Source organism: Prionailurus viverrinus, chromosome D4 (assembly GCF_022837055.1).
Source record: "Prionailurus viverrinus isolate Anna chromosome D4, UM_Priviv_1.0, whole genome shotgun sequence".
In the NCBI taxonomy this organism is placed as follows: Eukaryota; Metazoa; Chordata; class Mammalia; order Carnivora; family Felidae; genus Prionailurus; species Prionailurus viverrinus.
In genome coordinates this window covers 15388616-15415170 of record NC_062573.1, presented here as the reverse complement: position 1 = coordinate 15415170, position 26555 = coordinate 15388616, and the positions used below count along the sequence as shown (strand labels likewise).

At 41.8% G+C, this 26555-nt stretch overlaps 1 protein-coding gene and 1 long non-coding RNA gene across 12 annotated transcripts in view; one reads left to right on the top strand and one right to left on the bottom strand.

Annotated features, from left to right (window-relative positions):
• The window catches only part of SUSD1 (sushi domain containing 1), a 276094-nt gene that overhangs the window by 222876 nt on the left and 26663 nt on the right, over positions 1-26555 (bottom strand). For all 11 annotated transcript variants that reach the window (XR_007146102.1, XR_007146104.1, XR_007146105.1 and 8 more), the window contains exons 4-6: positions 24372-24524; positions 23530-23709; positions 8647-8826 (exon numbers count right to left, since the gene is read on the bottom strand). Coding sequence is in view for 5 of the 11 variants with exons in the window: in XM_047829141.1 (XP_047685097.1) it covers positions 8647-8826; positions 23530-23709; positions 24372-24524 (513 nt within the window). In the remaining 6 variants the exon portion in view is untranslated. The remainder of the gene's footprint in view (positions 1-8646; positions 8827-23529; positions 23710-24371; positions 24525-26555) is intronic.
• On the top strand, positions 705-22158 carry LOC125149942 (uncharacterized). The gene is made up of 4 exons (XR_007146108.1): positions 705-1909; positions 4118-4300; positions 4987-5081; positions 20411-22158. It is a non-coding gene; the product is annotated as an uncharacterized LOC125149942 (long non-coding RNA).

Here is a 26555-nt window from a genome sequence, read left to right as displayed (position 1 = left end):
TTCCAGGTCACTGCTGTTCCCAACAAGGAAATGACATGCATCACCACACACAGGGCCATTCTTCAGCAGCAGTGTGGGGTAAACTACATAAATTCCCCACAAGGTCCCTGGATACTTCTGGGGCTCCTCTAACTGAAGCTACTTAATTCTGATCTATCAGAAAGCCACAGATTTCTTCAAGTTGTTCTGCTTGAATATTGTGTGTATTTCATGTAATAAATTTGGCAGTGTGGGAAACCATATGAGGGCATTGGTTCTGAGGTAACACAGTTTCCAAGGGATTGTACTGGCTCTCTTTCCTCCCCTGCTTTACTCACCTTACCCCACTCCTGCTTCCCAGGGTGTCATTCCCCCTTGTGTAATAAATGTAAGCCCTCTGCCACAGGCTCTGCTTTCTGGGAAACCCAAGATAAGACTCCCATCAAGAAGAGTGAGAAAGGGGCACCTGGGTAGCTCAGGGGGTTAAGTGTCCGACTTCAGCTTTGGTCATGATATGGCCATTTGTGGGTTTAAGCCCTGCATCAGGCTCTGTGCTGACAGCTTGGAGCCTGGAGCCTGCTTCAAATTCTGTGTCTCCCTCTCTCTCTGCCCCTCCCCTGCTTGACTCTGTCTCTCTCTCTCAAAAGTGAATGAACATGGAGGAGGAGGAGGAGGAGGAGGAGGAGGAGGAGGAGGAGAATGATTACAAGAAGGGTGAGAAAGAGAATTCCCCATCTCAGAAGATGCCTCCCCTCATCTCATCCCCTGTCTCTCCCTTCTCAGCCTCCAACATGGGAAAGAGAGCCTGACCTGTACCTTGGGTACCTGTAGGATTGACTCATTTCCCCTGTACTCACAACCAATGCCACCATCAGACTGTGATCTACGGATGATCTCTTTGCCAAAGAAGATTTTACATCTTTACTAAATCACCCCATCAGCAGCATTACTGGGTCTCGGGTAAACCCAGGTCAGCCATCAGTAAGTGAGAATAAATACAGGCAGAGAGAGGAAACCAGGCAAATTTCTGGTGAGACACCAGAGGATCACCTATGGCTGTCTAAAGCATTCCTGCGTCTCTACATCAATGCTTTTCCCAGAGCACAGATAAAATGAAATCAAAGAAATATTCCAGTTGTGGACATGAGTATCCTAAGAGATGTAAAGATCCTATCTGTTTGCCGCCCTGAGGAGCACGAAGATGACGTTGGTGCCAATCTTTCATTAGCGTGAACAAGCCCCAAATACTCCGGGACCCTTCCCTCCCCATCACCCTTCAAAGTCCCTGGAGCCCTGGACTCCCCTGCTCACTCACACATCACTCTGATACCAACTCACCACCTGGTCCAGAAAGAAAAGGAAACATCCCACCCCTCACCTTGTCTCTGACCGCCAGTGAGGCAAATGTTCTTCTCACTCAGGACCCCCCTGCTATCCAAGCAGAGATTAGAAAGGAGACATGAAAGTTTCTTTCCTTGTCCTTCCCTTCTGCTCATTCACTATGACAACAGCAAATGACATCTCAAAATTGCCATCTGCCTCCTGCCTGTGCCGTGCTCTCTTGCACGGATGGACCGAGATCTGATTACGGGGATGGCAGATATTTCATCCCAAGGGGCCGTTTAACAAAACTTGCTTGCTTTTCCCTCCAGGTGTCACCAGGTGGAAAGACCTCTTTATAAACACATCAGGTATTAAACATCCACATTAATGCTGCCTTTTTAAAAGAGATGCCCTCATTCTAACAGTACTGATAACTGAAAACATTTCTGGAAGTTCTCTTTGGAACTGGCTCCAGGGTTCTTTATTCACCATTCACTGAATGATGAATCCTCCCATGCCAGACACTGGACTGTGACAATGATCAGAACATATCAGAACGTTCCCTTGGGAATGTGTGGTCTAACGGAGGGAGCAGACATAGAAGCAGGTAAGTACAACTCAATAAATCTTAGAACAAAGTTACACACAAGTACCACAGGGTAGAGAGAAAGGAGCCACCCACTGTCATTGGAAGACCTGGGGAAGCTGGCTTTGTGGAGGGCATGACCTTAAGGGACGAATGGCTAAAGAGGGGGGAAGACACCCAAGCAGAGCGAACCTAACGCAGGTCTGGAGCTACAGGAGGGTGTGGCATATTCACGGTGTTGAGTGACAGAGAAGCGTAAGGCACTGAGAAGGGCGAATGACAGGAAATGAGGCTGTGGACGTAGACAGAACAGACTGGGCTCGATCCTGCCCGCCAGACTAAGTGCAGACTTACTCCCGTGAGCAAAAGCAGGAAAATGGAACTTTTTTTTTTTTTTAGAAAGATGATTCTGGTATTTGTTGAAGTAGACACCGGAGTAGAACTGGAGGTTGTAAGAACAGGATACTCTTTACTCAGCACTTACAATATGGCAAACACTGATAGATCTTTAAAGACTAGATCTCATCTTGGGGCACCTGGGTGGCTCAGTTGGTTAAGTGTCTAGCTTCAGCTCAGGTCATAATCTCACAGTTCGTGAGTTTGAGCCCCGCATCCAGCTCTGTGCGGATGGTGCAAAGCCTGTTTAGGATTCTATCTCTCCTTCTCTCTGCCCCTCCCCGCCTTATTCTCTCTCTCACTCTCAAAAATAAAAATAAACTTACAAAAAAAAGATCTCATTTTAACAGCAGTCATAAGAAGCAACAGTGAACACTTACTGAGTAATTACTATGGGTCTGACAGTATGTATAGTACTTTAAAAGTGTCATTTATTTCATTTTCAAAATAACCCCATGATAATCATTTCACCATATACATGAGTCAAACCACCACAGTGTACGTCTTAAACTTATGCAGTGATGTAGGTCAATTATTTCTCAATAAAACTAGAAAAAATATATTAAGAATTAGGGGCACCTGGGTGGCTCAGCTGGTTAAGCATCCGACTTCAGCTCAGGTCATGATCTCACCTCTCACAGGTTCGAGCCCCATATCAGGCTCTGTGCTGACACCTCAGAGCCTGGAGCCTGCTTCGGAATCTGTGTCTCCCTTTCTCTCTAACCTCCCCTGTTCATGCTCTGTCTCTCTCTCAAAAAAATAAATATTAAAAAAAAATTTTTTTTAATATATTAAGAATTTATTATTTTTAAAAAAAAATTTTTTTTAACGTTTATTTATTTTTGAGACAGAGAGAGACAGAGCATGAATGGGGGAGGGTCAGAGAGAGGGAGACACAGAATCCGAAACAGGCTCCAGGCTCTGAGCTGTCAGCACAGAGCCCGACGCGGGGCTCAAACTCACGGACCACGAGATCATGACCTGAGCAGAAGTCGGCCGCTCAACCGACTGAGCCACCCAGGCGCCCAAAGAATTAATTTAAAATAAGCCCATGAGCTTGACATTATTGTGTCCATTTTATAGACATGAGGCTTAGAGAAGTTAAGTAACCTGCCAGAGGTCATACGGGTTGTAAGCTGTCAAGTCAGGATTCAAAAGTAGGCCTGTCCGACTCCAAAGCCAAAAGCCAAGGCACTGCAGAGGTTATTCAGCAAAGGGGAGGAATGGTCTCAGGGCCTTGTGTTTAAAGCCATGAGACACTTCTGAGGGAGACACAACAGGAGGTGAGCGATAAGGACAGTCAGGAGTTGAGGCTGACTGCCAGTTTTCGAGCTTGACAGTCTGAATGGATTGCCTTTTATTGTTCTCCTGAGAAACACAGGGAGGGCTACCCTGGGTTTGTGAGGAAAAGACTAACGAATGTGTTCAGAACATGCCAGATAGGAGTTATCTGCAGAATATCCAGGGGAGAAATAATCCTGAGAATCAGCCATGTGTGGATGGTCACTGAAGCTGTGGGTGCAGGTGGAACGTCCAGGGAGGACACGGAGATGAGCCCAAAGGCAGAATGCTGGGAAACATGGAACCCAACGGGAACCTACAGGAGAAAGAGCAGAAGAGAGGGAGGAGGAGGCTGGCTGGTGGGTGCCTGGAAGTCAGGGAATGAAGATCTGAAGGAGTGTCTACTTCCTCGAAAGTTATCTCCCTTCCTTGCCACCAGTTCCCCACAACCTCCTCACCTCCGGCCCAAGAAGGACCTGGAGCAGATCATCATGGCACCAGGGAAAACCTCCATCTCTTTCTTCTCTCACATGGCTCTTTGTCCCCTGACAGGGTGCCCACAGCGTCATGATGAGATCCGAGGTTTGACTGCGGGCAGAGCAGGCCTTTGCCTTGTCCAGTTATAGGACACTTAGGCCTCTCTGGCTTAAAAAAAAACAAAAAAAAAAAAAAAGGAGGGCCCCACACCATCCAGTTGAACTATTCACTAGATTCGGGGAACCAAAGCTTCAGTAGGTAATAAAGTACCTTTGGTTTGCTTTGGATTCTTTATGTGGTGCATGCATGTGTGTATGTATGTGTGTGTGTGTGTGTGTGTGTGTGTGTATGTATGTAAATGTGTGTGTACATATATATACATATATACACACACACACGTACACATACACACACACACACACAAATATATGAGTATTCTACTAGCATCAAGTATTTCTCTGCAGTACTTACCACATTTGTAACTAAATAATTTTGTCTGGTTACTTAATGTCTCCTTAATGTCTCCTGAATCTCTCCTGAATGTGAGCTCCATGATGGCAAAGACTGGGTTAATCTCTCTATTCCCAGAACCTAATAGACTATCTTGTATTTTTTTTTAATATTTATTATTTGGTTGATTGAGTGGATGGATATGGATATCTGATCAACAATGCTAAATGTTGTGGAAAGGTTAAGAGGAATGAGGACTGAAACTAGAACATGAATTTGGCACATGATCACTAGTGGACCTTGGCGAGAGAGCCACCATGGAGTGAGGGTGTTGGATGCCTGATTCTCCTTCAGGAAGCTGAGTGGAGAAGCAGTGTGGGTGCGGACAGAGAAAGTGGGCATAGACTATTCCTTCAGAAATCTCAGTGTGGACAGGGACTAATCCAGCAAACTCTCTTGGTTTCCAATTTTATATCCTTTTTCTCTATTTTTAGAAACAGTAAAAGCTCAGAGAATGAATTGAGGTAACCCAAGCAGATGGTCAAGCTCAGTGTCACTTCTAGTCAAAATCAGTATCTGATTCCAAAAGGTAAGTGACTGATCTTCTAATATGACTCATAAACTACCTCCAAAGGCAGAAATTACCCGACACATTTCGATAATGGCAGCATCACTGAAATCAAAGTGACTACTTTGAATAAGTACATGCTTGGCTGTAAGAGTTCTTCGATATTTCTTTTCCTTTTTTCAAGTCACATTAAATAGGTAGAAATAGCATGGCTTAGGGTAGTGCTTTCCTAAAAAGCATTGTACACCTCAGGATGATTTTCTTGTGGCACATGAATAAATTTATATGTTTGCTTGCATTGACTTCTTTGTATATTAGAAAAAATACACATAGTCATCCAACTCATAATATCACACATACTACAAAGTTTCTTTGATCAATAAATTTGAATTATACTGGGGCACCTAGGTGGCTCAGTCGGTTAATCATCTGACTTCGGCTCAGGTCATGATCTTGCAGTCTGTGAGTTCGAGCCCGGCACCAGGCTCTGTGCTGACAGTTCAGAGCCTGGAGCCTGCTTCAGATTCTATGTCTCCCTCTTTCTCTGTCCCTGCCTCGCTTGTGCTCTCTCTCTCTCTCAAAAATAAATAAACATTAAAAAAAAACTATAAAAAAATAAATTTAAATTATAATTTTAAATTTTGTGTTTTTTTAAAGAAATTTATTAAATAATACTTTTGCTACGGTAAACATTATCGGCGGGGGGCGGGGGGGCATTCAAATAATTCAAGCTTGGGAAACACTGGTAGGAGAGAGACTGTGGGCGTTCCAGGCTTCCAGACCTAAGTTCAAATCCTGTCTCTGCCATTTACTAGTTACTGAATGACCCTGTGAAAGTTGCTGAACTTTTATGAGTCTCAGAGTACTCATCTACAAAATGAAATGTAACATACTTACTTTATAGGGTTTTCTTGAGGACAAAATGAAACCAAGCATTAAGACCCTTAGCAGAGCCCTGGGCACCTAAGTCAGTACACAATCAACAGCAGCTATAATGCTTGACAGCCAAACTTCATACACGTATTCAAACAAATCCAAGCCATGTGGCTTTTATATAAATGTGTCCATTTATTCCAGCTGACCTTTCTTTTCCATCTTTCTTTTCCATAATTGCATTAGAGCTTCATGTGAGCACTCACTAGGCTGAAAAGGAAGATCAACAACAAAACAGAGGGGCAGACGCTCACAGGCAGCCTAGAGGAGTCAGGACCTGAGTCAGGTTAGGGGGCTCAGAACAGATCCCAGCAGATAAACAGTCTGTGTTTCAATAGAGATATTACCCTTCTGAGAGCATGGCGTGAGTGAGCATCCACTTTATAATTATTAACTCAGATTCTAAACATGAAAAGCCAAATGACCTGAACAGAATGAAAGCCAGGCACAGTCTTATCAAGAATGAATCAGCCTCTTTGATCTTGAGGTAAACCAACCCACTAAACATCAAGCTTCCACCTGGGGTTTTTCCAGACACTAAAATGGTTGCCTAATTCTCAGCTGTCTGGAGTTGCCAGTCCAAACTGGCCTTAAAGAAAAAAAAAAAAAAAAAGTCCCACCATCTTGCCGGAGTCCACACTCCATTAAAAACATATACAGATCCATGCTGCTAATCCAAAGAAACAGGGCCTCCAAAAATATTTTTAACTAAAAACAACCCAGGTAAAGTGAAGATAAATTATTCCACCCAACTTGGAACAAAACATTCAAACATAAAAAGAGGGATAAACAGAATGAAAACAGAGAGCAGAGGGAGAAGGCATTCGGAGGTTAGGCAGGAAAGCAGAAGACGGGAGGAAGACCCAGAAATGGACACTGAAGAAGGTAAACACAAAATACACACAGGGAGCTGGTACAGAAGAGGTGTGAAGAAATCGGTGAAAACAGGGAAAAGAAGGAAGAAGGGAGTTCGGCCGGGCAAGAGCCATGGCAATCAGCGTTTCTCACTACATTTCCAGAAGCCTCTCCTACCTACCCACCCAGATCGTGTGCACTGCACCGTGAATTCATCAGCATGCAAATTACCCCCTTTATCTGCGGAAATTGAATTTAGCTGCCAATCTTGATTGAGGGCATAGAGGCCTCCTCACAGAAAGATCACAGCTCTCAGGGAAAATGCCTTTTCTCTCCTTAAATCAAAGCTTGCATAAACCCAAGGAAACAGCTGCAGCTGGAGCCACAGACTCCGTGAAAGGTGGCAGGCTGAGGACGGTAATTATAATTAGCAGTTACATAACATGTTTGTTCTTCAAAGTGCTCTACAAGCATCAGCTAATTAATAGCTTACTATGCCCCATGCAGACCCACTGGTTTTTCAAGTAGTGACTAATCCCTGTATCCCCACTGAACTCTGGATGGCGGAGGCAGAGCAGGGTGAGCAGTGAAGCAAACAGCTGAGGGTCCAGAAGCTATGCCCAGCTCTCTCCAAAAGTGACACCGGAAGTGGCTCAGGGCCAGGAACGTTTCCCCAAATGTTTAATTCAGCACCCCATGAGATAGCTTGCCTCACTTCCTCTAAATAACTCTTAGATGTCTCAAAGAGATATCTGTATATCCATGCTCAAATAGCCAAAAGGTGGAAGCAACACAAGTGCCCACCAATGGATGAACAGATAGACAAAATGTAAACACACGCAGTGGAATATTACTTAGCCTTTAAAAAGAAGGAAATCCCATCGTTTGCAACAACATGGATGAACCTGCAGAACATTATGCTAAGTGAAGTAAGCCAGGCACAGAAGGGCAAATACTACATAAGTCTGCTTACATGAGGTATCTAAATTAGTCAAATCCACAGAAACAGAAAGTAAAATGCTGGTGCTATGGGGAGGAGGAAGTGGAGGGGAGGTATTGTTTAATGGGTACAGAGGTTCAGGTTTGCAAGATGAAAAGGGTCTGGAGATTGGTTGCACAGCAACGTGAATATACTTAACCCTTAAAAATGATTAAGGTGCTAAATTTTATGTTGTGTGTGTTTTACCACAACTGAAAATTTAAAAATAGGGGCACCTGGATGGCTCAGTCAGTTAAGTGTCCAACTCTTGATTTCGGCTCAGGTCATGATCTCATGCTTCATGAGCTCGAGTCCCACTTTGGGCGCTGTGCTGACAGCACAGAGCCTGCTTGGGATTCTCTCTCTCCTTCTCTGTCCCTCCTCTGCTAACTCTCTCTCTCAAAATAAAAAAAAAAAAAATTTAATTAAAAATAAACATTAAAAACCTCTTTATCTATTACACCACCTTTTCTCTGAAAAGGTGTCAACGTGCACTACACAGGACTCTTAAGTAGGTCCCCCTGAGAAAACGGTTCATGAGAAAAATTTCTCAGCCGGCCAAGTAGAGGAGATAGGACTCACTGTGATTTAAGGTGAGTTTCAAAAGATGGATGCACAAAATTTTCTATCCAACCTATTTTCCCAATCTACCCCCTAAATCTTCAGGATTTAGCTGACAAACCTAAAGCCAGGTGCCCTCTCAAGTAAATGGCACAGCCAAGCAGTACACAGAGGGAGCAATGGAATGGCTCCAGGTCCCACGCTCCTGCTGGCCATTTGCTGCCAGGAAACAAAAGCCCCACAGAACAGAGTCTATACCTGTGCATGTCAAAGGACTTTCTCTCCAAGTGCCTTTCTCTGTGCAAATGGAAATGATCTTTCCTCCAGGGCTTTCAAAGCCCTCTTGACAGACGTAATGAGCCACACTGCCCAGCCTGGAGCTGTGATTCCCCACCAGGACCGCATGCTGCACTTCCGGAGGATGGCCACAGTTGATCTCTGCAATGGGAAGTAGCAAAGCACTAGTTATGACCCCCAACTTCTATCCTTATAATTCATATTTTAGAAATAAACATGTAGGGGCGGCTGGGTGGCTCAGTCAGTTGAGCGTCCGACTTTGGCTCAGGTCATGATCTCTCGGTTCATGGGTTCGGGCCCCATGTCGGGCTCTGCGCTGACAGCTCAGCCTGGAGCCTGCTTCGGATTCTGTTGTCTCCCTCTCTCTCTGCTCCTCCCCAGCTTTCACTTTGTTTCTCTCCCTCTCTCTCTCAATAAATAAACAAACATTAAAAACAATTTTTTTTAAAAGATACATTTAGTAATGATAGAGTCCATTCATCTGGGAAAAGAGAGAACATGAACCCCATCAAATAATCCAGTTGCAGACATACAAAATAAGATTGTTCAGAAGTAGATAAAATAGATATACCTGACTTTAATGAAATTTACAAACATGTATACATAGAAAATGTTCCAATTAGGGATGCCTGGGTGGCTCAGTCGGTTAAGTGTCCAACTTCAGCTCAGGTCATGATCTCGCAGTTCAAGAGTTCAAGCCCCGCATCAGGCTCTGTGCTCACAGCTCAGAGCCTGGAGCCTGCTTCGGATTCTGTGTCTCCCCCTCTCTCTGCCCTTCCCCCTCTCGTTCTCTCTCTCTCTCTCTCTCTCTCTCTCTCTCTCTCTCTCTCAAAAATAAAGCATAAAAAATTTTTAAAGAAAATGTTCCAATTATAAGACTGTTTACATTATGAAGAATTCCTTGTTCAGTGAAATAATCCATCCCAGGGTTCTATTAAATATTAACATTTTCAAGTACCTTCTACCATGTATCATCAGATCACAAACTCCAAAACAGATGATAATAGATAATAGATGTAGTTTTCTTGCCCACTGAATATTAAATGAAATATAAATGAAATATTTGAACTTTGTAAAGCAAATTAATAAGGAAAGTATAGTCTAAACATTCAATTTATAAGTATCTTTCTTTTATAAATATTTTTTTAACGTTTATTTATTTTTGAGACAGAGAGAGACAGAGCATGAACCGGGGGAGGGTCAGAGAGAGAGGGAGACACAGAAGCTGAAGCAGGCTCCAGGCTCTGAGCAGTCAGCACAGAGCCCGATGCGGGGCTCAAACGCACGGACCGCGAGATCATGACCTGAGCCGAAGTTGGACGCTTAACCGACTGAGCCACCCAGGAGCCCCATAAGTATCTTTCAAAGAAAAAAAAATCAGCTGCAAAGAGGGAGGCAGGCCTGACATTACAAAATTGATATGAAATTTCTTCTCTGCAACTCTTAACTACTAGAAGACACTAGAATATTTACAGAAACTATCTAAAGTAAATGGATTTTGATGTTACCATTTTAGACCCAGCCAAACTCTACCTCATGTAAAAGAAAGTCTTTCTCTGCCCCTCCCCGGCTCGCACTCTCTCTCTCTCAAAAATGAATAAACACTAAAAATTTTTTTAAATAAATAAAGTTGAACAAGGTAAAAAAAAAATAATTTGAAAGTAAAGTTCCAAATTATTTCAAAAACTCTGAGCAATGAGGCAAAGGGAAGAAATGAACATGCTAAATTTCTCATGCAGTTATGGGGAGTTTACAGATATCATTTTATTAAAGAAAGCATAATAAATATAAAATAAGGAGGTCATAATAATCTCAAATGCAACCAACAATCCCGGTCATACCTAAATACAGAGGAAAAAATATATACAACTTTTGTTATTCATCCTGCTTTTTAGTTTTCTCCCCAGTCTGTAGAAAGCCACGAAAATTAAGCACTCTTGACATCCAGGCTTTTACAACATAAGGGCATTTATTGAGATAAAGCACTCAAGATAGAGGAAAATGGTGTGATCTGTTCCCTACTCCCCAAAGACCATTCTTGGCCTTAGAAGTAGGTGGCTTCTCTTAAACGAGCTTCTGATACAGAACAGGTAGATTTCATGGAATTGCACTTGCCTCCATCCCACTATGGATGCTTGGACTGCTGCAGAACCCCAGAGTTATTTCCCTGAGGGAGGCCTCCCAGAACAGGCTTTCATCTGTTGTCACTGAAGTTATCGTAAGAACTTCAATACAACAGCTCAACCCACCTGACCAGTCACTTGATTCCGAGATTTTTAAAAAGGAGTTAGTCTCTGGTCAGTGCAGATTCAAATCATTAGCAGTTATGGGACCAGAACCAGATGGTCATTTCATAAATCCTCCAACCCTGCCTACCGTACAAGTCCCATATTTGCCCACAGAGATTAATTCCCTTTTCATACATGTTTACCAGACACAAGGCTTCTTGGCCCTCATCATGTTTTTCCCTTCAAAGCATCAAACCTTTAGACATATCAACCAGCCCAAAACACTCCAAGACACAAGTATATTTGTGTGTACGTGAGCAGCCAACCGAACAGGTGGTTAATGTTTCATAAGGCTGCCCAGTCATTGTTGACATCTAAAATATCTTCCAGTTAAAACCAGGGTTCAGTTATAGCAGGAAATAGAGGGAACAGCAGTGAAGAGATTGAGGGTGTAGGTTATGCAGGTTTATGGACCTTGAAACTGGAATTCTAAACAGCACATTGGAGACAGTGGGAAGGAATCCAGTGATAGATAATTGGATTAAGGGAGAAGCACAGATTCTAAAGGTATAAGAATACAGAAGATAACTAAACTGCCTTCCATCCTTGGACACAACTAAGAATAATGGAAGACATGGTGGTTTTCGTTGGGAATACAAGATTTTTTTTTAATTAATACCAAAAACATGGGGAGCCTGGGTGGCTCGATCAGTTGAGTGTCTGACTCTTAGTTTCAGCTCAGGTTATGATCTCTGCAGTTTGTGAGTTTGACAGCACAGAGCCTGCTTGGAATTTTCTCCCTCCCCCCTCTCTCTCGGCCCCTCCCTTGCTCATGCTCTCTGCTCATTCTCTCTCTCTCTTTCTCTCTCGTTCTCTCACAAAATAAATAAACTTTAAAATTTTTTAAATAAAAAAATTAATACCAAAAATATTAATTTGGGAGTTGGTGAGACATCAATAGCTTGGTCTCTAAGAACTAAGGTTCAGCAACTCAGGAAGGTGCCTAGTGGTAGACAACCTGGGCTCGTGACTCTATGCCTTCCATTCCACAGCTACTCAAGTTGGAGAGTCTCTTGGCAAGAGATATTTAGAGAGGATTCTAGCATGGCTTGGATTAAACACATAGTTCTAAACAGAAGGTGTACATCTGACTTGCCTATGGGGCTTTGGAAAAACACCCATCTGGAGCCTCACAGCCTCTCCCCTTCCCCAGAGATAATTCTTCCGAATCAGTAGTACTGAGTTGGGTTCTTGGCAACCACATTTCTACAAGGTTCCAAGTTTGGTTTTTATGCACACCCTCAGCTGAGAACCTAAATGGAATACTAGTATGAACAGCTACCGTTTATCATCACATGCTTGAGGGTTTAACATCTTTCTATGAATATATTATGTCTTCCCAAAATATGGCCAGTTCGTAAAGGACAGACTCTTTATTTTGCAATCTCTTGCACCCCCACAATGCCTACTTAAAATAGTATGTTTTAGGGACTCCTGGTTGGCTCAGTTGGTTAAGCATCCAACTTTGGCTCAGATCATGATCTCACAGCTTGTGGATTTGAGCCCCGCATCGGGCTCTGTGCTGACAGCCCAGCGTCTGGAGCCTGCTTCAGATTCTGTGTGTCTCTCTCTCTGCCCTCTCCCACTCACACTCTGTCTCAAAAATAAACACTAAAAAAATAATAATAATTAATAAATAAATAAGATAAATAAAACAATCATAAATTTCTTTTAAAAAATTATATGTTTTACATAGTAAATACTTAAAGAACTATTCACTGATAGCACACTACTACTTTATCATTGCTCAAGATGCAACAAATGTTACTTTGATATGAGCAAAGCCCCTGAGGAAGGAAACCTCAGTACATTATAAGTATAAATAACAAGACAGGTATACATTACCTCTGTGTTTGTTATCCAACAGAGGTAACTCACACCTACCAAACACCAAGTAGATGAAAAGAGAGTAAAAGACTCACAAAAACTAGTATCAGTTTTGTACCAGGGAATTCTGTTCAAACCTCAATAATTTTATTTTTATTAAAAAACAATTTTTTTTAACGTTTATTCATTTTTGAGAGACAGAGCATGAGCAGGGAAGGGGCAGAGAGAGGAAGACACAGAATCCAAAGCAGGCTCCAGGCTCTGAGCTGTCAGCACAGAGCCCGATGAGGGGCTCAAACTCACGAACTGCAAGATCATGACCTGAGCCGAAGTCGGACGCTCAACCAACTGAGCCACCCAGGTACCCCAAACCTCAATAATTTTAATCATGACAGCATTCACTGAAATCCTACTCAACATCAGTCTATTAGATATATACTATCTGACTGATTTCTCACAGAAAACCTTGCAAGGTAGATGGTTTTTTCTCATGTAGTTTATAGATATGAATATGGAGCTTAAGAGCCCCTAAGAGCTCCTAAGAGCTTAAGTCACATTCAAAAGTCACACCAATAGGGGCGCCTGGGTGGCGCAGTCGGTTAAGCGTCCGACTTCAGCCAGGTCACGATCTCGCGGTCCGTGAGTTCGAGCCCCGCGTCGGGCTCTGGGCTGATGGCTCAGAGCCTGGAGCCTGCTTCCGATTCTGTGTCTCCCTCTCTCTCTGCCCCTCCCCCGTTCATGCTCTGTCTCTCTCTGTCCCAAAAATAAATAAATGTTGAAAAAAAAATTAAAAAAAACAAAACAAAACAAAAGTCACACCAATAGTAAAAGATAGAGCCAGCATTCAAGCCATGGGATGTATGGTCCCAAAGTCCAGGTCCATTAAATCTGGAAAGCCTCAGAGCACCTGGGTGGCTCAGTCAGTTAAGCATCCAACTCCTGGCTTCGGCTCAGGTCACAATCTTACTGTTCATGGGTTCGAGCCCCACATTGGGCTCTGTGCTGAGGGTGCGAAGCCTGCTTGGGATTCCCTCTCTCTCTGCCCCTCCCCTACTCGCATGTGCTGGGCATGCACTCTCTCTCTCTCTCAAAATAAATAAATAAACTTTTCAAAATAAAAACTAAAAAATAAAAATAAATAAATCTAGAAAGGCTCACAATGAAGAGGTCCACTTGAAGCCCTGATTGGGACTGACCTTAGAGGTTAGCTAAAACCTCAGGAGAAAAGGCTGCATGAAGGAGCATTCAAATGAGTATGGAAGTGTTGTGTAACAACTCCCTCTGCCAAATCTTGCCTCCACAAGCTTTTCCAGAGCAAGACAGCTGCTGGAAATAGACTTACCTCTGCATCAGTGTTATACCCTGAAGCCTTCTTAGTACTGATGGGGTCTGGCCTGGGTCTGGCCTGTCACAGATATCCCCACCACGCTTGAGAGACATGGCAGCTACTGCCACTTCTGCTCAGAACAAATGGTACACAAGAAAGCAGGTGGCTGCTATTTAAAAATACCCCCAAAATCAACCCAACAGACGTTACAATAGGTGGTAATAAAAATATGACTCTGGGGCACCTTGGTGGCTCAGCTGGTTAAGTGCCCGAGTCTTGATTTCGGCTCAGGTCATGATCTCACAGTTTGTGAGTTCGAGCCCCGCATCAGGCTGCAAGCACAGAGCCTGTTTGGGATTCTCACTCTCCCTCTTTCCCTGCCCCTTTCCTGCTCACGTGCATGCACACTTTCTCTCTCTTTCTCTCTCTCAACATAAATAAACTTTAAAAAGTAATAATAAAGTAAATAAAAATATGGTTCTACATGAAATGCCCAAAGCTTTCACTATCACAAGGAAATAAGCCATTTAAAAACACTTTAGGGGCACCTGGGTGGCTCAGTCGGTTGAGCATCCAACTTTGGCTCAGGTCACGATCTCACGGTTTGTGAGTTTGAGCCCCGTATCAGGCTCTGTGCTGACAGCTCAGAGCCTGAAGCCTGCTTCATATTCTGTGTCTCCCTCTCTCTCTGCCCCTCCCTCACTCACGCTCTGTCTCTCTGTCTCTCTGTCTCTCTCTCTCAAAAATAAACATTTTTTAAAAAGTTAAAAAAAAAAAAACAGTTTATATCCAAAGGAAAGAAAAATAAAGAGCACAAATTTGCATTAGATATGCATTAGGGGTGTTCATTTAAGCACACGTTTCTCTGGCTAATTCTATTATGAAGGAACAACGTTTGGATATGTATCAGCAATACAGTCAACTAATTATGAACATGGCTGGGAATTCTTCCCTACTGTCCTCCTATATCTGTGATTTTATTCAAATAATCAACTGCAAAACTGGTCTCCCCAGGGGGAAGATGTGCTGTGCCAATTTCAAGGACCACATTCACACTCTATTTCATATCTTGAAGGTAAAAATGTTTACCCACATTACTAGCTTTAATATTCAACCCAAGAAAATATTCTGGAAGGAAATCTGTTAATCTGTTTGATGAAAGGTATAGGAGATTTATGGCATCTAGTCAACAGCTGACTGCATCACAAATTTCATCCCCATTGGCTGCTTCCTATTATGAACATCAGCACAATAATGTGATTGATTTCAGAAATAACATAGTAATCTAAGGCGTCATCTAAGACTGAGTTAGAGACCAATAAATACCCAAGCTGAGAATGAAAAAAAAAAAAATGACCAATAATGTCCATAAATTGAGCAGACGTTTTGCCAACTGCCAGGGGAAGGAATGATAGACCTATTCCACATACTGATATTGACTCCAAAAGTCTTCCCAGAGAAATAAATTTGTAGATGGAGAGCTCTGGCAGAGAAGCAGCAACAAATATGAAAACTAAAGAAAATCACATTAAAGTTAGTTTCATTTACACAACAATAACAGAAATGTCTCTGTTGTGCCTTAGAGTCAAAGCAGAATTACATATTGCCTAGAAATTTGTGTGACATGGCAGGTTGTAAGGGTCCAGATGGTCAGGTTAACATCAGAGTCTACACTATACTCATGTTCTGTATCAGATAATTCAGCACTTAGCCCTCTATTTTCTTCATTTGTAAAAATGTTCTTCCCCCACCTCTTAATGGTAAGCTCTTCATGGGCTGTACCTATAGCCCATATTTTTAAAATAACCCCTGCAGTCATGTGAGCTATTAATATTATTATGAACATTAATCTTTGTGATGCATATATGTATGAAATATGGCCTAAGGAATGGGGCTGAAAAATGTAACCTTGCGACAAAGTTTCATGCACTTTATGGCATGCTCCTAATTTGCCCACATGGAGTTAGAGCCTCATTCCAGGATCACTGGAGTACTAAATTTCATATATGATCAATGTGGGGGGTTGGAATCTAACATCTCAGTATGTGGCAACTTGCATTTAGAAAATGGTATTGCCATCATCAAAGGAAAGTGGGAGGGTTATAGGATGCCATGAAGCACATTCTCAAGAGTAGCTTATTAACTGCTGTAACTAAGCTAATGAGCTCATTAGCACCAAAAAGTCCACTTGCCCTCAAGGCAGTAGGGGGAAAAAAATAACTTTTTGATGTATTTTGTATTCTAAAGTCTTCCATGAATGTTAGCTTCGGCTAACAATACATTTTCTTCAGATCATATTCATAGAGAAGGCTCACTTGGAAGAAAAAAAAATTTCCATTTCACATAATACTGATTGTCAAGAAATAGGGTCTGGTATGGAAACCTCCTTCGGAGGAGGTGAAAGTGTGAGTGCTGGGAAGAAACAAAGAATTTATCAGCGTATCTCTTCTAAGGATCTTCCATTTGTAGATGGGATAATGGCTGTAGATGCTTTGAGCAGCGTGTGAATCTTTCTTTTTTTCAAAAATATAACATTAAAATTCTTCATTCTGGGGCACCTGGGTGGCTCAGTCGGTTAAGCGTCTGACTTAGGCTCAGGTCATGATCTCACAGTTTGTGAGTTAGAGCCCCGTGCCGGGCTCTGTGCTGACAGCTCAGAGCCTGGAGCCTGCTTCCGATTCTGTGTCTCCCTCTCTCTCTACCCCTCCCCCACTCGCGCTCTGTCTCTCTCTCAAAAGTAAATAAACACTAAAAAATATATATATATATTTTTAAAACCTCTTCCGGGGCGCCTGGGTGGCTCAGTCAGTTAAGCGTCTGACTTCAGCTCAGGTCATGATCTCACAGTTCATGGGTTTGAGCCCCGCATCAGGCTCTGTGCTGACAGCTCAGAGCCTGGAGCCTGGAGAATATGGTTTCATATTCTGTGTCTCCCTCTCTCTCTCTGACCCACCCCTGCTCATGCTCTGTCTCTCTCTGTCTCAAAAATCAATAAACATTAAAAAAAAAAAATTAAAAAAAAAAAACCCTCTTCCTTTTAATGCTCTACTTGTAAACAGAATATTTGAATTGAAAACTAATAGATCAGGCAACGTGAAAGCTGGAGGATTTTAGATCTTCCCACTATGTGGTAGGAAATTTCACAAAGATATTACATTTTTAAGTTAGAAACACTACCTGCTGCTCCCTACTAGCTTATGACCTCTTATTCTGATGGTGAACACTTATCTGGCAGGTACTTTACACCAAGCACAGCACCAAGTGCTTTATATCATTATCTCATTAAATCTTCACAATAAGTCCACAGGATGAAAACAATCTCATTCCCTACTAAAGAAGGAAACTGGAGTTCAGAGAAGTTTAGAGCTGGTTACACAATTCCCAAGTGGTTCGGCCAAAACTCACCCAAGTCTCTCTGATTCTAAAGCTCGTGCTTCACCAGCCCGTGTCAGTCTTACAAGAGCGTCATCATTCACGCTGCAATGACTCCATTTGCAAGTGACATATTTCAATGGCATTTACTTGGCAAAAGGATAACACAAGAGATTTGTTGCACGCAGCAAGGAAGTCAATACTGTTTTCCTAAATGTTTTAAATTGTCAGTATGTAGTGAGGGTGTCAGAAAATCTGTTTCAAATGATTACCTGGAACACAAAAGATAACCACAGGAAAAGTGTGCTGCCACTATACCCTCCCTCGCTCACAGCAGAGGTCATGAGTCACTCATGGCACACTTTCCTGCCAGGTCTGGACGTGGCCTCAGAATCGTCTCCAGACCCCTGCTAAAAATTCAGAGACAGCGGTGCAACAAAACTTGTGTGCAGTTCCTCACCTGAATGCCCTAATCTGTGTTCCAACTTATGTCAAAACTTTTTCAAACACTCTCCACTTTGCAGAGGTGAGATTGGGTTCTATTTAGAAAAATCTTAAAAGCGGAAGAGTTGGCTCAACAACAATAAATATTCTTCTGGATGGATCCCGGACCCTATTGTGTGCTTCTGGGCCCTCCAGGTTTCCTTCTTGCCTCCCACCTCCAGCACTCACAAGGGTTCTTTCTACATGGAATTTGCCTTCTAGAAAGTGCTTTGGGTTCTCATCTTGATACATAAGCTAGTGACACAAGGTAAGTCACTTCCTCTCTCTGGTTCTTAATGGGAAATAATACCCATTATTACTTGTAAATAGAATATATGTGAAATGAGAAATAACCTATTAACCACTTCAGAAGGAATTTCTAAAGATCAGATGAGACAATGTTTACAGAAAACCTTGTCAACCTTAAAGTGCTGGCCACCCCATTTGCAGCAACGTGGATGGAACTGGAGGGTATTATGCTAAGTGAAATAAGTCAGGCAGAGAAAGACAAATATCATATGTTTTCATTCATATGTGCATCCTAAGAAACTTAACAGAAGATCATGGCGGAGGGGAAGGGGGGAAAATAAGTTACAGAGAGGGAGGGAAGTAAACCATAAGAGACTTTTAAATATTGAGAACAAACTGAGGGTTGATGGGGGCGGGGAAGAGGGGAAAGTGGGTGATGAGCATTAAGGAGGGCACCTGTTGGGATGAGCACTGGGTGTTGTATGGAAACCAATTTGACAATAAATTATATTAAAAAAAACAAAAGAAACAATAAAAAAAAAGTGCTGGCCACCTTTAGAGAAAGGCTCTGTTATTAGTAGACGTTAGAAACCATGTTGTATCCTCATTAACTCAAAGGAGAAACTCGTGCCTCTGCAATCAGCCCAGAAGTGCTGGGCCCCCCATTCTTTGAGGGCCATATGCATGGATATGGGGAAAATCAGGAATCAGCCCCAAGGCCTTGCCCTGCTTCATCAAAGCACAGAGGTGTCATGCCAAGTGAGAAGAACGTGATCAGCTGGGACAGCAGTTCAGGAGCCAACTCCCTACTGTCGGGCATGGTCTGCACCCCCTTGTGAATGGAGTTCAGGGTGCTCCCACAGGCCTTAGCCATGCTAGGCAGGGTGCCAGGTGCTGGAGAGATCATGCCTAGGACGACTCCGTGGTCACAGAGCTCCCAGATTATAGTCCAGTAGGGGTGACATAAACTACAAAAATAATCATAAATAAGATACTTACATATTGGACACTAAGGAAGACAGTAATGTCAGAGGTGACACTGAAGGTGAAACTTGAAAGATGAGAAGGAGCATGCTATGTAAAAAACCAGGGAGACTCCATCACCAAATATATACGTAGAATAGAATATCACTCAGCCTTAGACAAGAATGAAGTTCTGACACCTGCTACAACATGGATGAACCTTGAAGACATTATGCTAAGTGAATGAAGCTAGACATTAAAAGTCAAATATTGCATGATTCCTCTTCTATAAGGTACCTAGAATACAAATTCACAGAGACAGAATGTACAACAGAGGTTACCAGGGGCTGGAGGGACACAGGAATGAGGAGTTATTGTTTAATGGGTACAGAGTTTCTGTCTGGGATAATGAAGACATTCTGGAAACAGATAACAGTGATGGTTACACAACATTGTGAATGTACTTAATGCCACTGAATTGTATATTTATAAGTGGTGAAAATGGTAAATTTTATATTATGTGTATTTTATCACAGTAAAAAAAAAATTAAGATGGTTGGCAAGTATTTTAAGTAGCAGGAGATGCAGGTGTAAAGGCCCTGACGTTGATAAAAGCTTGACATGTTGGTTGGAAGAGAATGATGGGAAATGTAACCTGTAGAGAAGTCAAAAAGGCCAAACCCTGTTGGTTTCAGAGGCCATGGTTAGGAGGTTGGATTTTATCTTGGAAGATAGACTCCCCCCACCCCCAGAACCCTCCAACTCATCGACCAACACTGCAAACCACTCCTCCCTGGACTCTTACACAGCAAGTAAACTACTCAAAGAGAAGAGCACAAATGTCATCTCTTTCCTGGAACCACCCTATCTCCCATCAGAACCCTTAGTGTTTATCCATCTTTTCACGTAATACTTAGGAGCTCACCCTTGCATCATAGTTCATGATATACCTGTCTTTTCTCTTCTCCCAGACCCCAGACTAAGATTTCCTTAGTCACAAGGTCTACAGTTTATCTAGCATCAGACCTGGACTCTGGATTGTTGTTGATGATAACACAGTTGAAGTGATTCCCTCACTTTGCTTCTGGCTTGGTTGAATTTTAAAAGTTTAAGTTCTCTAAACTGCCATGTACAACTTGCATCTTCTTTGAAAGTTAAACAAGTAATAATAAAATAATTGGCAATACCAACTAGAGATTGATTCTGTCTTTTCCAGAGAGCTGATGGAAACGTGGGACTGATGTTTCAGGAGCCCCAGATGCCCTGGCATGAGAAGCTGTCATCCTCCCTTCCAGGTCCCACTTCTGAGAGCTATTCAGAGGGGAGTCTGTGCCTCGGGGTCCCAGCCACAGCAGCAGAACCTCCAGGGACACAGTAATTGGCAAACAATGGGATCCACCAACTGTACCTTCTCTGATGGGGAAGTCTGTTAAATTGGACACCAAAGCTGCATCTGTAACACACAGCGGCTCCCTTCCCAAGTACCTGTTCAAGTTCACAGTTTGCTAGTGTTTTCAGTGGAATTCCTAATTCCTCTGAGCTGAGAATACAGTGCTGGCTGGCACACAGCCCAGAATCTGGAGCCCCAGAGAACATGAAGGATAAAGAAGAAGGGGTGTGCTCAGAAAAGCAGGCACAGCCTTGAGAAGCTGGTGGCCATGTGGTGACACGGGGGAGGAAGAAGAAGGTGTCAGCAGGCAGACGGAGCAGTTATTAGAGGAGGTAAAAATGGAGTGAAGATCTTTTAAATAACAGTTCTTTGGGGAATGTAACAAGTATTCTCCTCTAAATTAACTTTCTCCATCCTCAGTCCAGTAATCCAGACAACTAGTAGTTCTCAAAGCCACACTAACTCTTTTATCAGGGTTTTCCTATATAAATCCTCAGAGAGTTCTTTGATATGCATTATGGCACATTTTAATCTAAGTTGTGCATTTTAATTGATCCATTGAAAGATAATGTTAGAACTATAATGTACTTTTAGAATTTCTTAACCCCCAGTATGATCATTAACTATTAAAATATGTGTAGAGCCTGAATCGCAGATCAGAACAGCACAAGAATTAACTTAGCCAAGCACTTCACTGAGATTTTCTAGCTATGCAGTAAAGTCAATGAAAAGTTTTCTTTTTTCCAAAATGGAAACAGCTTTGTTACTTTGTCTAATATGTTCAAAATTCTTTCCATAAAGAATATCAAATATGAAAATCATCTAGGATCCCCTCCAGTGGAAGTTACTGCTGTTAATATTTTGTTGTACACCCTTCTAAGCTTTTGTAAGCATATATGTACATATGAACTCTTTCAAAACCAAGATCATGTTACACATATAGTTGATAACTCAGTAATATACTATTAAGACTAAACTATGTTAACAAATATTATTTTTTAATGTAATTTTTACTGGCTACATAATATTCCATTTCATGTATATGCCATGATTTATTTAACCAATCTCCTATTGATAGACATCTGCAGCCGTTTCCAATATTTCACTTATAAACAACTATAACTACAGAAAATTATAAATAAGATTGCTTTACACTTCTCCCTACAAATAAGCTTGAAAATCTGGATAAAATAGATGATTTTCTAGGAATACATAAATTACCAAAATAGACACCAAAATGGGTAAGAAACTTAGACCAATAAGTATAGGATTTTTTAATAGCCCCAGGGCTACCTCTCCAAAAAAGCCATAACCAGATAATTTTCGAGTGAAATTTTCCAAATCTTTAAAAATTCTATTTGTAGTAGTCCAAAGAATAAAGAAAGAAATTCTCTCAAATTCTCTTTTTAAAATTAAGAATAACACTGACACCAAACCCAACAAAGATGGTACAGAAAAAGAAAATAAGCCAACCTCACTTCTGAGTATCAACAGAAAAATTCTAAATGAAATTTAGCAGGAGCGCCTGGATGGCTCAGTCGGTTGAGTGTCAGACTCTTGATTTCAACTCAGGTCATGATCTCATGGTTTGTGGGTTTGAGCTCCATGTTGGGCTCTGCACTGAGAGCATGGAGCCTGCTTGGGATTCTCTGTCTTTCTGTCTCTCTGTCTGTCTGTCTCTCTCTCTCTCTTTCATTCTCTCTCTCTCCCTCTGCCCCTCCCCCTTTCTCTCTAAAATAAAAATACTTTTTTTAATTTAGCAACTATAATCAAGATGAAAAGAATAAAAAACCAAAGACCCAGAAGAATCCATTCCAGATACTAGAATATATTATCAGGAAATCTAATAATATAATTATAGGTTAGACATGACTTGTTTAAAGCAAAAACATACATGATCACCTTAACACCTGTCTAGAAGACATGATAAAAAATAACTCATTTCTGATTCTTTTAAGCCCTAGTAAAGTTGGGATAGGTGCTTCCTTAAGATCATGTTATGCCAAAAACTAGCATAATTGTAATAAATGAAAAGAGAGAAAGCCAAAAGGAAGAAACAAACCAAAAGCCACCAACATCATAAAAACAGAAGCAGTACCCCAGCATGATTAAGAATACAACCTTTGGAACCAGAATTCCTGGGTTCAAGTTCAGCTCTATCACTAGCTGCATGACCTTGACCTTGAACTGATAACGTCACTTTTCCAAGCCTCACTTTTCTCACCTGTAAAATGGGATAATAACAGTACATCCTCATAGGGTTACTGTAAGGATTGAATGAATCAACATATATACGGTGCTTAGAAGAGCACTTGGCACATAGCACTGGATCAGTGTGCATAAGAATATAAGTAGGTACCCGTAACATCAAAAAGCTAAGGTCATAAAAAACTAAAACCAAAGCCATGAAAGTCATGAATAAGAAATGAATATTCAAAGTCAACATTACTATTTAAATTTTTGTTCTGAAAATACTAGCCTGTGGTCAATCAAGAGAAACAGAACTTTCATAAACATAGAAAAGTAAAAGGTGCCTGGGTGGCTCAGTCGGTTAAGCATCCAACTCCTGGTTTCAGCTCACGTCATGATCAAATGGTTTCATGGGTTTGAGCCCCATGTCAGGCTCTGCGCTGACAGTGTGGAGGCTGCTTGAGGTTCCCTCTCTCCCTCTCTCTGACCCTCCCCCACTCACACTGTCTCTGTCTCTCTCTAATAAAATTTAAAAAATAAAACTTAAAAAAAAAGATGGAATTATCATTATTTGCAGGTGATAAGATAACTATTTCGGAAAATACCAAGAGAATCAACTGTAAGCCTATTACAAACAACAGGGATTTACTGGATCTATTTAATTCATTCACTACCCTAAAGAGAAATTTAGAAAGAAATATGAAAACAATCTCAAAATGATACAATCTGGGAACCTGAACCTCTTGAAAACTCACCTTGGCAATTTAATTTTGGGGAGTCCCACGTGCCCAAGGCTGTGCAGCTTGAAACTGTATCTTCCAGGCCACTGAAAAATCCTTCTTTGCAAGCATAACGAACCTGGCTGCCAAGCCTAGAAGTATAATTTCCTACGATATAGCCATCTGGGACCTCAGGAGGGGTGCCACAGTCTATTTCTGAAAATAAATTAATGTCAAATTCATTACTATGTGAATATAAATTTTCAAAATTCATCATCTCCCTCCACCTCTGCCCCATCATCCCCCTCCCTCCACACACACCTGAGTCATATTTTACAGACTGATTAATTTTCATTTGACTTCTGGGCACGTTTCCAATGATTGTCTCTATTCAGCCTTCTGGCCTTCCATAGGTAATAGCATCCATACATGCATAAAGCTGATGGAATTTGGCAGTCAGCCTTCACTAATTCACCCTAAAGAGAAGCCTAGCCCAACAAAGTAAAAAATTTAAATTGCAAAATACCTAAAGATATATATGGCTTTGGAATTTCCAGAGTCAATTTTCCTCTGCTGGTCCTTACCAGATCAGCTATATTTACTACCTAAAATCATGTTTAATAGCATAATATCTATTTACTGCTAAAAAATCCCTAAAAATTGTAGCTTTTTTAAAAATATAAGATAGCCCCCTTCTACCCTGTATCATTGGCTTTGTTTCATAGGTTGTACAGCTGCACAAAGGAATAGATAATCTCCACTCACATCCCCAACACAGACCCCAACCCCAACCCCACAGACACAGGCTCAGCTCAGGAGAAAGTCATCTGAGAACAGAATCTCGCCCTCAGAAGCTTCCTTCTTTGGCAGAAACCCACCTGTGCATGACGTGGCGTCTCTGGTCGGGTGGAAAGGCTCAGGCCCATTCTTTGCCAAGTACCCATCCATACAGTAGCATTCGAAACTTCCGTAAGTGTTCACACACCGTCCTCCTTGTCGGCACAGGCCGGAAACCTCACACTCATCTATGTCTTGAGCCCCAAATATAAGAAGGGAGAGAAAAACAGAAAAAGGAAAAAACGGGCAGGGGGCATGGTGACTGCCATTTCTCATATTCTCAATCTACCCTTGCAAAAATGGATGCATTTGTCTACAATGGTATCATTGATTTTATTTTATTCTTCAAAGGTTCTTTTCATATGTCCTTTACACCGACAGTACTAAAAGGTGTTCCATAAATGCTTGTCGATGTGTTCTGGAAATATACTAAAACCAACCACCATCACCAACTCTCTGACGCCAACAAAAGGAACCCAAAAAAAGCATGCTGAAAAAAATCCAATTAGTACAAAATAAGGATGGCCTCTACCTCACACTAAAATACCTGGAGTAGAACTCCAAATATAAAACAATTTAAACCAGAGTGAAAAATGCTTTCCAGCTCATGAGCATAGGATGGTGAGGCAGGTCGTCAGAGGAAAATTCAGAAGGGTCTCACCAATTTTACCAAGATTCCAAGAGCTTAAAACAGGCTTCAAGAGGAAAAAGACATGCCCCTTGGCAGACTTCTCCTCTTGACTGCCAGAAGTATCAGGTATAGAGGTAAAAACCACATGGTAATTCAGACACTGAAGAGGAAACCTCTCTGCCAGCCGGCAGTTTTTTCCCCAAGAAATGGCTTAGGAAAACAAAACTAAAAACTTTAGGAATTCCATCAGACACATGTACACACACACACACACACACACACACACACACACACACACACACACACTCCTATTTCACCCAGAGGAAAAAAATACCTTAAGTGAAATGGGACTTTTCCCAGGACACTTTTAAGAACCCAGGTGGGGGGTGGGGACCAAGGGAATAGCAGGACTGAAGAAAACCTGGTTCTTAACCGGCTCTGGGATTTTAAAGGCCAGTAATTTTGAAAGGGCCACTATAAAGTGGCCAATATTCTATTTTGCCAGATAAAGAGTTGTTTTGTTTTGTTTTCCAAAAACTACTAAAGCCATAATTTCATAAAAGAAGGAAGAAAGTAATATCAGAACCCTTTAAAATTTGTTTAATTATGACTTTATTAAAATTCACTATATTCTCCCTTTTGTTTGGTTTTTGGTCTTGGACCAATGAACTCTTCATCACTCACTGATCATTGTTTGAGAGCCAGAAATTCACTTAATTGCTGAAAGAGTCCATACAAGCTACCAATTCTGATCAGCCTATATCTTTAATGTATCAGACTTACGGGAAAATCTGGAAGACTATCTCCAAAGATGGTGGCCATTCCCCCTCTTTCTTGGAGATTCAAGAGTAGAATCCATTTCCCCTCCCCTTGGGTTGGTCTTGAGACTTGTTTTGGACAATAGAATGCAGAAGTTAACACTATGCCTGCTCTGAACCTAACAGTAGAGACAAGTGACAGCTTCCTCTTTCCATCTGTTGGAATCCAGTGGCCATGCTGTAAGGAAATCCAAGCCATCATGCTTAGGAGAGAGGCCAGAGGATGCCCTACAAATGAGATACCATGTGAAGAGAGAGGCCACATGGAAATCTAAGGTGGCCTGACTGATAGTCAGCATCAAGCCCCTAGAATGTGAAAGAAGCCCTCTATTAACTACCAGCCCAGTCCAGCCACCAGCTGAACGTTTCCACATGAGTGACAGAACCACCTAGCCATGGAATTGTGAGTAATAATAAATTGTTGTTTCAAGCCATTAAATGGAAGTGTGGGGAGGGGAGATGGAGAGTACAAATTACGCAGTAATAGATGACCAAAACACTCTTCACATATGAAGAGATACAGAAGTCCAAATGAGATTAGTGAAGATACTATAACAGGGTGCCTGGCTGGCTCAGTTGTAACAGCATGTGACTCTTGACCTCAGGGTTGTGAGTTCAAGTCCCATGTTACATGCAGAGATTACTTAAAACTAAAATCTTAAAAAAAAAAAAAGGAGGGGTGCCTGGGTGGCTCAGTCAGTTGAGCATCTGCCTCTTGATTTCAGCTCAGGTCGTGATCCCACGGTTGTGGGGCCAAGCCCCATGTGTGGCTCTGC